Source organism: Saccostrea echinata, unplaced genomic scaffold (genome assembly GCF_033153115.1).
Source record: "Saccostrea echinata isolate AGI-Se365-2 ecotype Australia unplaced genomic scaffold, CSIRO_AGI_Sech_v1 ptg000001l, whole genome shotgun sequence".
Taxonomy (NCBI): domain Eukaryota; kingdom Metazoa; phylum Mollusca; class Bivalvia; order Ostreida; family Ostreidae; genus Saccostrea; species Saccostrea echinata.
Window position 1 is genome coordinate 28,468,802 of NW_026889750.1, and position 11,563 is coordinate 28,480,364.

Below are 11,563 nucleotides of genomic sequence, written 5' to 3' on the forward strand. Positions count from 1 at the left end.
CATCTCCATCCGTCACTTAATTAAGGACAAACAATAATCATACAACTTTTGTGCAGCAAAAGGTGTTGTAGCTAGAATCTTTAAATTAAAATTATCAATCATAACAGACAAATTTAATTTTAAACATTCCCATTTCATACTTTCTGTTCTTATTATCTCCAACCGTATTACAGTGTATCACTTAATAAGACTACATTGCTTTTGTTTTTGCACTTGTAGAGACGTGATCATTCAATGTTTTTCGGATCGAATCATCGATGTTATCGAAATTTTTGTGGTTCTGGTTACATAATGGGCGTTCAGAATATTTGTTGTTTGGAAAGACGACACAATTAATGGCAAAATCACAAAAAACACGTAATTTTCACCGATAAGATGAGCAGAAAAATAGGCAATAAGTATATCTGGGCTCTGTGATCAATAACTATTTTTGCATCATAATTCTATTCTCACTTTTTTGTTTACTCACTTTTTTGGCACTAATTAGATGTCTAATTTTAAAATTCATTTGTAATTGTTTTGAATTTTTTGGTTATATTTTGCTTACTTTATGCCAGATTGTGACTCAAAAGTATAAGTCACAATACAAAGATGTATAATGATATGTAAATCGTATGATATCAAGGAAGAAAAAATTAATTTAACACGATTATTTTCCATGTATAGAGCAAGTGTTCATTCACAAATCACAGAAAGTGTATACATTTAAGATTTTACGTCTAATAAGTAGTTTGCTATTGGCCAAAATCGTATACATTTCCATGTATGAATAATTTAATGAATGACACTAGTAATTGCTTAATTGATATTTGGTTATACCTGGGCTTTCGCCTACTCCACTCAGGTGTAAGAGATCTATGGCAATGTTAAGCACCTCTATGAAACCGTTATGTACAATTCATTAAGAAATGACAACACTGCTAACAAGATATGTTTTATGTTAATAATCACAATAAGGAAAGTGGTTAGCTAAATAGAATGGTGTCAGTTTGTTTGTCTCATAAACGCCGGAGGCCCCCTTGGGATCAAGTGAACTTTATCGACGCTTTCATTCGACAGGATGCTAATTCAAGTATTAATTAACCTTAAGGTCGTCCTCACATTTGCCATGACGTCATTCAGGTAAAATAATATAAAAGAAACCAAAGGTTGGCTTTCTGTATCACTTCTCATCTAACTACAACTCTAAGTAATAACTTAAACTTAGACCTGATCATGCCTGAAGGACCGGTCTCTGTTGCTAAAGTTGTAAGTTCAACATTGAAAAAGATCCGTTACGGAGGGAAGACTAAACCAGAAAAAACGGATATGGAACCCCGAAATGTGATCAAGAGACAGGAGATAGAACTGCAAAGATGCTGGGAGGGCAAGCTTGTCTTCCTCCTTCATAATGTGTTCACCAAAAAGGTAAATTTGTATTAAATACTGAGCATAGCTTTATATTTGATGATTAACAATATTTTATTCATTTAATTCATAGACTTATTAGCAGATTCTACATGAATCTGATAATTATTTTAAGAATAATAATGTTTCTTCAGTTTATGGGATTTAAGATACTTATATATTAACATCTTCTACACAGGAATGCTTACAAATGATAAAAGAATCAGAAAAGCGAGGATTTACCCCAGCTATGATTCACACTGCTGATGGAAAGTAAGTATGAAGAGGTCTGGCAAAGATAATAAAAAAATGATGTAAAGACCTTTGGCAATTGTTCAGCATACTTCAAATATTAAATAAGATATTCATTTTATAGGGAAATTAAAATGACAGACACAAGAAACAACTACCATAACTTTTTGGACTCGGAAGAGGAGATGGAGATAATTCACAACAGACTGAGACCATTCATCCCTAGCCTCTGGAGAAATCACAAGATCGTGGGCCTTAACGAAAGGTAAGGGGGTTTATAAATTCGATCTCTCGTTTAATTTGCAATGAAAATGTAATTATTTGGTCACAATTTTTATTTTCTTGAATATAGTTTTGTTTTCTGTATTGTGTAGGCTTCGGGTACAGCGTTATGACTCTGGGGAATACTTCAAGCCTCACTTTGATGCAAGCTATCGGCGGGAAAACGGAGAGAAAAGCTTCCTCAGCGTGCAGATTTATCTGAATGATGTAAGCCTTCATTACATATTTTTTTTCTTTAAATGTCCATTAATCAGCTAAGAGCACCGATAGTGAAATATTATCAAGATAATGAAACGAACCAATTTCATTATAGGATTTTGTGGGAGGAAACACTACTTTCTTAGACCTTGCAGAATCGGAGAGAACTGAAGTTGAGCCCAAAACAGGTAATTATTACTTATTAAATTAATGATTTTCATGTAAAACATTTTTTATTTACACTGTTTTTTTTCCTGACAGAAGCACTCGTATGATGAGTGATTACTCCAATTCCCATCAGCTTATTAAGATTTTTTTTTGTTTTTCACAAATCAAGGTTCAGTTCTGATCTACCAACACGACATCTTACACGAAGACTCAGCAGTTCTTTCTGGTAGAAAGTACGCCCTCAGAACAGATGTCATGTACTCCGCTGAAAAGGTGGAGGACGAAAAAGAACTCAGACGACTCAAGAAAAATGACAAGGGCAAATTCGGAATGTTCATGTAAATGTCGAAGTTATTACTTTCACTACGCAGAAATGCCTTATATTTACATAGTGTCCTTTTTTAAAGACTGTCATTGTGTTTTATGTTATTCCAAGCTTCGCTTCTGTGTACCTTTAGCCTGGATAGTAAACACGAGAGTCTATCCAGCGATATAGTGTACATTATTCAACTGCGCTGTAGTTATATGTATGAAAGTGCTCAATCAATTTTTTCCCAATTTTTTGTGATATAATAAGAATTCCCATATTGCATTCATGAACTTCATATTTATTCAATATTTTAGAAACATGTACATGCACTTGTATTTTACTTCGTAGACAATAGAAATTTTGTACAAAGTATTTATTATAATTTGTAAATAAACTGTTCTAAATCACAATTTTTTGTACTTCTGTGTTATACCTTAGGCAAATTACACCATGATGTCCAATAGGCCGATACAATTTATACCAATCAAAAATTGATTGTTCATGAATACTGGATATGACATGTTGAATATCTGAGAGAGTATTTTAAAATACAACAGCAATATGAAAACTGAAAAGACTTAATATTAAGGGATTTACTTAGTTTCTGTAAGGTCTATCAATGACCCTGCCTCCGTCACTTTCAACAATATAGGACTATTGGACTTCCTCTTCTCATATGGATTAGATCTATATGCTTTTGTTTGTCTTTTCCCTGTTTCTTTGTCTGACAAATACTTCCGTCTATTCTGCAGAGCTTCTCTCAGTCTTACCCAGACCATGTCTATTGTGTCTGCTAATTGAGGAGCGAAGGCTAACAAAGAATTCACGAATGTTTCTCTCTTTTCGTTGGGAATCTCTCTCAAAACAGGTGGATTGTCCCATATTTGAGCAACCTGAGCAGCGTTACGAATTGCAAGAGATCCCAAATGCTGGGCTTCGTTTGGTTTGCTGCGAATAGACTTTCTCTCCAGGAGAGCTTCTGCACTATACCTTTTTATCCTTTGTTTTTCTTCCGCTGTTATAATATTAAGAGATCGAACAACTTGATTTTGTGAAATGTTTGTGATTGGTTCCCCTGTGGGAATTATAACAGTGTCGGGTCTAGGCACACGTTCTTCTACAGAACTGGATACCACGTGGTGCATAAGAGGACTTCTGACTGGTTTAGGGAAGGAATGGACATCCGAATGTGAAGAAAATGAAGAACCACTGCTGGCACTGGAACATCCGGGTTTGGACACATTTTCCAACTTAACTTCGGATGGTCTAGTCAACTGAAATGTTTCTTTCTTTGGCTGATTGTGCTGTAAATTGTGTTGAGAATAAGGAGCCTGGAACGTGGAGTATGTTCTTGGATGGCTGACGTTAGCAGGCGCTTGATAAGTATGTGCAGGTGACTTTGGTTGTGGTGAGCTTGCTGTGAAAGTCTTACTAACAACGGGCCTTGCAGTGTTGTTTGCTTGTCCAAGACTTAAAGCATTCGCTTGCAAGATCTGAGAATTATGCATTCCCGTCGGTTTTGTAAACGATTTGAATTCACGTATAGTTTTTCTAACTATGAATCGGTCCTTGAAGACAGAAAACGCATCATGAATGTCTTCTTCACAAAAGTCCAAAAGCATTTCACCAGTAATACCATTGTCTGCGATTTTAGAGAAAACAAAAAAAAAAAATTAAAAAATCAAACAAATGTCTTCAATAGAAGTGCAGAGAGAGAGAGAGAGAGAGAGAGAGAGAGAGAGAGAGAGAGAGAGCTTGTGCTTGAAAGCTTAAACATTTATACCTCTGACACTTTGTACACCCCTTGGACTCACTCCGCGGGCGGCGAGATGTGCACTTAGCGTTTTTGGGTCCCAAATCTTCATCTGTTGTCCAGACATAACGCAAATCAAACATCAAGAGATCCTGAAATGCATGTAGTAATTGTAAAAAAAAACCCAACTAACTACCATTGTTAAGATATAGCTACAAAGACAAAAAGGTTGTCTCAAGTAGAATGTCAAAAGTCCATTGAAGCAAATTGTTATTATACAAATTGTGGGCAGGGCAAACCAAGACCTCTTAACACATAACAGGTGGGATCAGGTGCCATAGAGGAGTATGCATGCCCGGTTATACCCGCCGTGTGCTTCTTGCCATTTCACACAGGTATGTTTGCGAATTCTATTGCCACTCAAATCAAATGCGTGGAAAATAATATACACTTCAGACGACATTTATTCTAAAGGAACGTGCTGAGTAGTTTAAAGCCCCGACAGTTTGAATGGAATATTAATTTTTTATAACACATGTTCAAATGGTTTAATAAAGATTAATTTGGAATTCACATTTAAATCATGAACTTGAACATAAACAAGCACTTAATAATTATCTTTTCAATGCTATTTCTCTCTTTCAATTTTGTTATTAATTGTATCGTATGTATACACTCGCTTTAAATCTAAGAGGTTATGGGGTGTCTTTAATCTCCTTTACATAGAGGTGGCGACCGTTGAGAGATTGCTGAGCGTTGCAAAATTGACCAAATCTCAAGACATCCCCATGATCTCTCAGTATTCTCTCAGAGGTTTGCACGGTCTACATTGTCTCCTAAAATTCTACTCTACCGGAAACAATCTCTCGATGATCACAAAGGTAAACGGTCTCTAAAAGAACCCCAAGGATCGCCCAAAAAGCACAGATGATCGCCAAAGGATCTTTCTGATCTTCCAAGGATCTCTCAGTGGTCATTCAAAGAAAGAAATGTTCGCAAAATGTTCTGAATGCCAAATGGTAGATACGTCGGAGAAATCATTGGAGGATTGCAGAGATACCATCTGAGTTTACTAGAGAATCCATCAGAGATTGAACTTTAGGAGATATAATTATATTGGGAGATCATTTAAAGATCTTCGGAACTGGAATGTGATCTTGGAGAAACTGCCGCTGAAACATCTTCAGCTTTTCATTACACAACAAGCGCATAATGATCTACCTAAAACATTTACCCAAAACTGTGCTTGTAGAAATCGCTGAGAGATCTGACAGGTTTTGAACCTGTCAGTGGCCCAACGTAAATAATCCTGTAAAAAATGACACACTCTAAAATTTTTCCTCTTTCCTTTTTTTTTTTAATTTTTTGATTTAAGAATTTCTCTCTCCATAAACTTAATTATTGTATTATGTACATGTATCTCATATAATTGTACTTACACCAAAAAAAAAAAAAAAAAAAAAAAACCCAAAACAAAACCAAAAAAAAAAAAAAAACAAACAAACAAACAAACAAAAAAACCAAAAAAAAAAAAAAAAAAAAAAAAAAAACCAAAAACAAAAAGACAAAAAACAAAAAAAAAAGCATGAAAAACATTGCTTTAAGTTGATATTTAGAAAATGTAGAATATGATTAGTGTCATAACATTCAAACATGTTTAAAATATAATAGTAGTGAGTGAAAGAAATGTAAATATGATATACATGTACATGTAATAAAGGTGATCTGCGGTTCTACAAGGTGTATGTATTGTACACTACATCATTTTTTTTCGTTTTACAAGGTGACTGAATACTGATTCCTTCCCTATAATCTCATTATTATTTTATTTACATGTATTTTTATCTTTACATTCATTGATATAAACCTTTTCACACTTGAGCATAATCTCCCCGCGATCATCTAAAGGTATAATCCTATACACCCAGCATATTGTTGTACACGATTTTTAGTTCATCATTAATCGGAAATCATTTTCAAAGTTCCTAAATATACAGAGTTCCAATCTTTCAATTGGCGACGGAACTCTATTGCTATTATGAATTTTGTGGACGATTATGCCTGACGATGGGCGAAATATATAGGGGAAGACCCGAACATTTTGTCAGAATTGATTAAGTGCTATAGAAATATATTAAATAATCGTGTTAGAAAGTTAAAAGGTCATATGCGAACCTCTTTCCTTCCGTTTTCACTAAATCGGAAGTAGTAAATGAATACCCCGGTAAGAAAGACGACAAGAACAATATACATGTATATGTTATGGTTCTAGCAGACAAGGCTGGTAACAATATTGTGTTTGATTTTAAGTCTCATACATGTATTACAGCTGTATTTTAGAAGAACATGGTTGTGATTTTACATCTCGAAACCCAAATTAAACTCACAGTATAAGAATGAAATTCTTCAAAATCACATTTCAGTCTTTCATACTTTTAACTTTTCAGTTAACGAAAGTGAGTTCGATCTATCCTACCTCAAATGGATTTCTAAACTTCATAAAAAAAAAAAAAAACCGTACAAAGAAAGATACACTGCGGTGTCCAGCAATTGCTCTACCGAGGCCCTGCCCTTACTCCTCACAAAAATATTAACTGCTGCAAAGGAGGCATTTCAGACGTCCTGTGCTACAGCATATGCTAGAAGTGATGTAAATCAAATATGGATTCTCAAAAACTGCAAAGAACTTTCAGAAAATTTAAAAATATCTTTTTTTATGTCAGTAACATTAAATTAAAACTAATGACTTAACTACACTTTATACAATCATTTCTCACGATAAATTAAAATTAGGCTTTTTGATATCTGATAGACAACTACAACTGCTTCTTCAATAAAAATGGAACTCGGAGATTTTCTTATTTTAATTTGTCATTGGTCATCTAAAAAATGACTGTGAAAAATCACTGATTCTAAACACAAGTATTCTAGCTGAGGTTAATACCCTGTTCACAGATTTACATTGTGTTGAGATCGATCGCTGTTCGTTATCTTCACTGTTTTTCATTACAACCCTTCTACTTCGTGTATACTATGTACATGTACTACAAAATCAAACCCAACATATTACCTCTTCCTATTCTACATTTTTTTTCCCAAGAAGAGCATGGTGTTTTTAAGTGCGTGATACGTTCGTTTCATACTGTTTGCAAAAAGATATATTCTTCTCTGACGCATGCGCTTTAGAAAATCCAATTAAAATACCATTACTTATTATAACATCATTTAAAAATATCAATTGTGAACTCTGGTGAACGAATGCACATTAAGTACTTCGATCGTTGCTTTAAGACACACATACACAGTGCTGTTAACATGTCTGACCTTTATTTACACACACATGCACTATAGTGGAGTTAGCGTACATAATTTTACAACATTTATAGATGTACCCAACTGATGCCATGCAATATACTAACCTTTAGAAACTGATGCTTTATTTGCAGCTTTAAATTCTCACTGCAAACTTCCTTTTATATCATGAAATAAAACAATCTTCTGTGTTTCACATCCACCACAAGGGATGGAAAATCATTAAAAGTAATGGAGGTCACGTGGCCTATTACAAAGCGCATGGATCGTCTGCTTCTTGTCCATTAACAATAATGTAGTATATGTATTCATACAAAGTAATTTTACAATGCACTGATTTTGTGGTCCAAGCAATAAACGGCTAAATAATCATCAGTTTGATGTCAGTAATAGTCATGTTTACAGTGTATATTGAATGGTTAAAGAATCTGCATGTATTGTACTTATATACCATTTAGATGTAGATAAATTTACATTGTATACATTATAAAAATTTAAAATCTGTAAGTAAGTACGGAGACTTGGAAACATTCCTGATTTGACTTCAATATACTTGTTGGAGTATATAGCAAAATAATGTATATTATCCCGTATAATTTCAGTTATACATTGTGTTCAATTTACAATTTTACTTTCTTTGATTTGCAATACATTACAGTGCTCACATAAAGTGGAATTAAGACTATTTTTGTTCAGTAGAATCTTAAAGTATTTATGATATATATGTTACATTTCACTTTGCAACTTTCATTTTCATTGAAAAACAGCGTAAATAGATTTTTGGATTCATAAACTATAGTATAAATCACAGGCACTTGGGGTATGGACCACCCCTTTTCCATTTTTTTTATTTTTAAGAGGGCTGGGTGGTTGTGGTCATTTTCAGACTATATTGATCTCCTTCAGAAGAAGAGCTCCATATAAAGATATACAAAAATGATCAAATCTTAAAACTAAAATGTATGAAATTTTTCTTTGCCAAATTATAGTTGACAGCTTAAGATATCATATCTAAAAAATAAAGTTATATCTGATGGTTAATTTGTTGACCCCCCAGCCTGGCTGGGACGGAAGTGTCCGGTATTTTCGGGCGTCATCATTAAACGTAATGTCATTCGGAACATTAAATGCAAGAGGGAAAATCCCGAATTTTCTCTTCATATTACATGTAACGGTAAGTTCTGTGTATAACAAGATAATTCTAACTAGCAGATTCTAATGGATGAAGATTAACATTTAACATACGACCTAGACAACCAAATTTCTCAATATTTTTTGATTACATAGCTTGGAATTTTTATCTAATGCAGAACATTTGTAAAGTTAGAGTTACCGTTATTGCACTTCCGTCCCAGCTAGTGCACATAAATAAAATTTACCCTAGATGCGGTTGATTTAATCGAAATATTTACAAATCGGGGGAACATAAAAATTAAATGGAAATATAAAAAGGAAGAAGAATGTGTAACAAATTTATTGATGTATGCATATCCAATGTGTTCTTATGCTTTAGATAAATAATCAGGCGAAGTTTAAGCGAGATGAGGCAGACGACGAGAAAAGAGTTGCAAGCCTTCTCTCTTTTTATGTATCAGTCGAAAACGGTATATTTAAAAACACCATATAGAGACAAAAGAGTTACATTATTGATAATATAAAGTGCATATTAGAATATAAAAATAGGAAAAAGGTGACTTGACCCCAGATTTAAAAAGGAAAAAAAATGGAAAGGGGGGGGGGGTTCCATACCCCAAGTGCCTGTGATAAATTGTACTTACCGTGTGCAATTACATTATAGTTTTATAGCGATAAATGTTAATTAGGTCTATTGTTTATCTCTCAAAACTATAGTTAACAAACATAAATCATAGTGTGTACGACTGTTACCGAAAGTTCAAGTCCGCGAAAACCATAAATGTATAACATAAATAAAATTTCACGATTGATAGTCAACTCTTATATATATATCTAATGGCTTAACGATTTTTTTTAATAGTTTACAAATGAAAAATTATATTTATCAACAAAAAATATCATTAATATCTATTTATGATTCGCAAAAAATTACAGCTAATAAACTAGATTTATAGTTTTATATGCATTTTATGGTGAACGTTCTACCTGGGAATAAACGCTATTTTTCTTTTGGCTGATAAATATTAATTCTCATTTGTGAACTGTAATTAATTAACATTCATTAAACATAGTTAACAGTTATTAATCATAGTTTCACTAATCGTGGAACTATATCAAATAAACTAATTTTTTTTTTACATTTATAAATCATACTAGTAGTTTTCGGTCGTAAACTTACACTCATAAACTATATATTCTATGATCATACATTAGTTCGAGTAAAGAATTGCTGATCACAGTTTCACAAATCATGATACTATGTTTATTAGATAAAATATGTTTAACATTTGTAAATTATAGTTTTCGGATGTAAACTATATAGCTAACACTACTTAATTCTCGAAAACTATATTTAAATGATGTAAACTTTCTTAAACATTTAAACTTAGTTTAAAATTGTTAACCATGCATAGTTTAACAAAAGTGAACCTTTATTTATCAGGAAAACCGTAGTGTGCACTTGCAAATGATATAGTTTTCACTGTTAATTAAATATTAATAATTTATTTAGTCAGTTGCATGGCGACCTGCTGGAATTTATTCCACTCATTAAAAAACTGTATATATGTACGTTTCACTGCCTCTATATATTATAAATGAGAGGGAAACTAAAGTGTGGAACAAAAGCAGCAAATATACTCTGTATAATACAGTATGCACCTTGAACTGCTAGTATATATATTTTAAAGATGTGAATTTGTGCGTGTATATTTCTTTTAAAATAAAATTGTGTCCCATAACTACTTGTGGATGTTACATCCAAGACTTTCACTACGTCATTTCAATTTAGTCGTTTCTACATGTTGGAGAGAATATTTGAAATGGTGCATTATCCGTAAATCGTGTTTAGTACCTGATAACCTATTTCGAGTAAATTCTCTCTATGCAACTTATTCAAACCGGGACGTTATATATGAGATCTTGGCCACTTTTTAACAATACTAAAAGCATGTCATAAACAAATTATTTAAAAACAGTTACTATACTTCGTTTTTCATAACATCGTCATGTTACTATATAAATCCTTTTTATCTTAATTACTAGCTTGAGATCAGAGTAACGAGGGGAAAAATAAATTTAATTAAAATCAGGGACCTATATACTAACAGATATAGGCCCCTGTTAAAATATAAAAACTTCATACCAGGATTAATCGATATTTCATTATATTTTCAGTACCTTATGGAAAAAAAAATCATGCATATATACCAGTCATTCCATGCAGGATTCGAACAGGTTAAAAAAAGACAAACGCGGTATACGGTCATCCTGCTTAACCACTAGAAATATCCCGAAACGCTATATATATGATACGGTGGAAATTTATGTACACCTTGCATTTTGTAGGGACACATTTTCCCATAATTCAATTTTATAAAAATATGCCCCTTTTAAACAAAAAATCAGAAATAATAGTTTTGAAGTGAGAATATTGCTGGCTTTTAATGTTCATATCAAATTCATTCTGTTTCAATGTGGCAATTGCTTTTTTTTTTTTTAGAATAATGAGGATTCCTATATTTAAAAAGCACAAAATCTGTCATATTTTGCTGTGTGACTTACAAGTAATTATATTTCGTTTAATCATGAATTAGAAATCGATACGAAGCTTCCAAATATACATGTAATTCTACATTCTTCGGGGCCTCGGCTCCATTACTTTTAAGGAATGGAGCGCTAGTACTCGTACATTAACCCTTACATAAACTTGTTTTTCAACTGTAAAAATTTGTTTAAGCGCATTTTTGCAATTTTTTTTCATATCG

The 11,563-nt window shown here is 32.9% G+C and overlaps 3 protein-coding genes across 3 annotated transcripts in view; 1 reads left to right on the plus strand and 2 right to left on the minus strand.

Annotated features, from left to right (window-relative positions):
• Positions 1 to 11,563, minus strand: part of LOC133188797 (NADH dehydrogenase [ubiquinone] 1 alpha subcomplex subunit 9, mitochondrial-like) — a 186,080-nt gene that overhangs the window by 75,768 nt on the left and 98,749 nt on the right. The gene's annotated exons all lie outside the window — the stretch shown is intronic.
• LOC133188740 (uncharacterized) lies at positions 1,179 to 2,956 on the plus strand. The gene is made up of 6 exons (XM_061324233.1): positions 1,179 to 1,407; positions 1,586 to 1,659; positions 1,763 to 1,903; positions 2,013 to 2,127; positions 2,234 to 2,306; positions 2,456 to 2,956. The coding sequence occupies exons 1-6, from the start codon at positions 1,216 to 1,218 to the stop codon at positions 2,626 to 2,628; spliced, it is 768 nt and encodes a 255-aa protein (XP_061180217.1). The 5' UTR covers positions 1,179 to 1,215; the 3' UTR covers positions 2,629 to 2,956.
• LOC133188730 (uncharacterized) lies at positions 2,922 to 4,497 on the minus strand. The gene is made up of 2 exons (XM_061324225.1): positions 4,380 to 4,497; positions 2,922 to 4,238 (listed from the first exon to the last, which is right to left on the minus strand). Exons 1-2 carry the CDS (start codon positions 4,474 to 4,476, stop codon positions 3,190 to 3,192), a joined length of 1,146 nt encoding a protein of 381 aa, XP_061180209.1. The 5' UTR covers positions 4,477 to 4,497; the 3' UTR covers positions 2,922 to 3,189.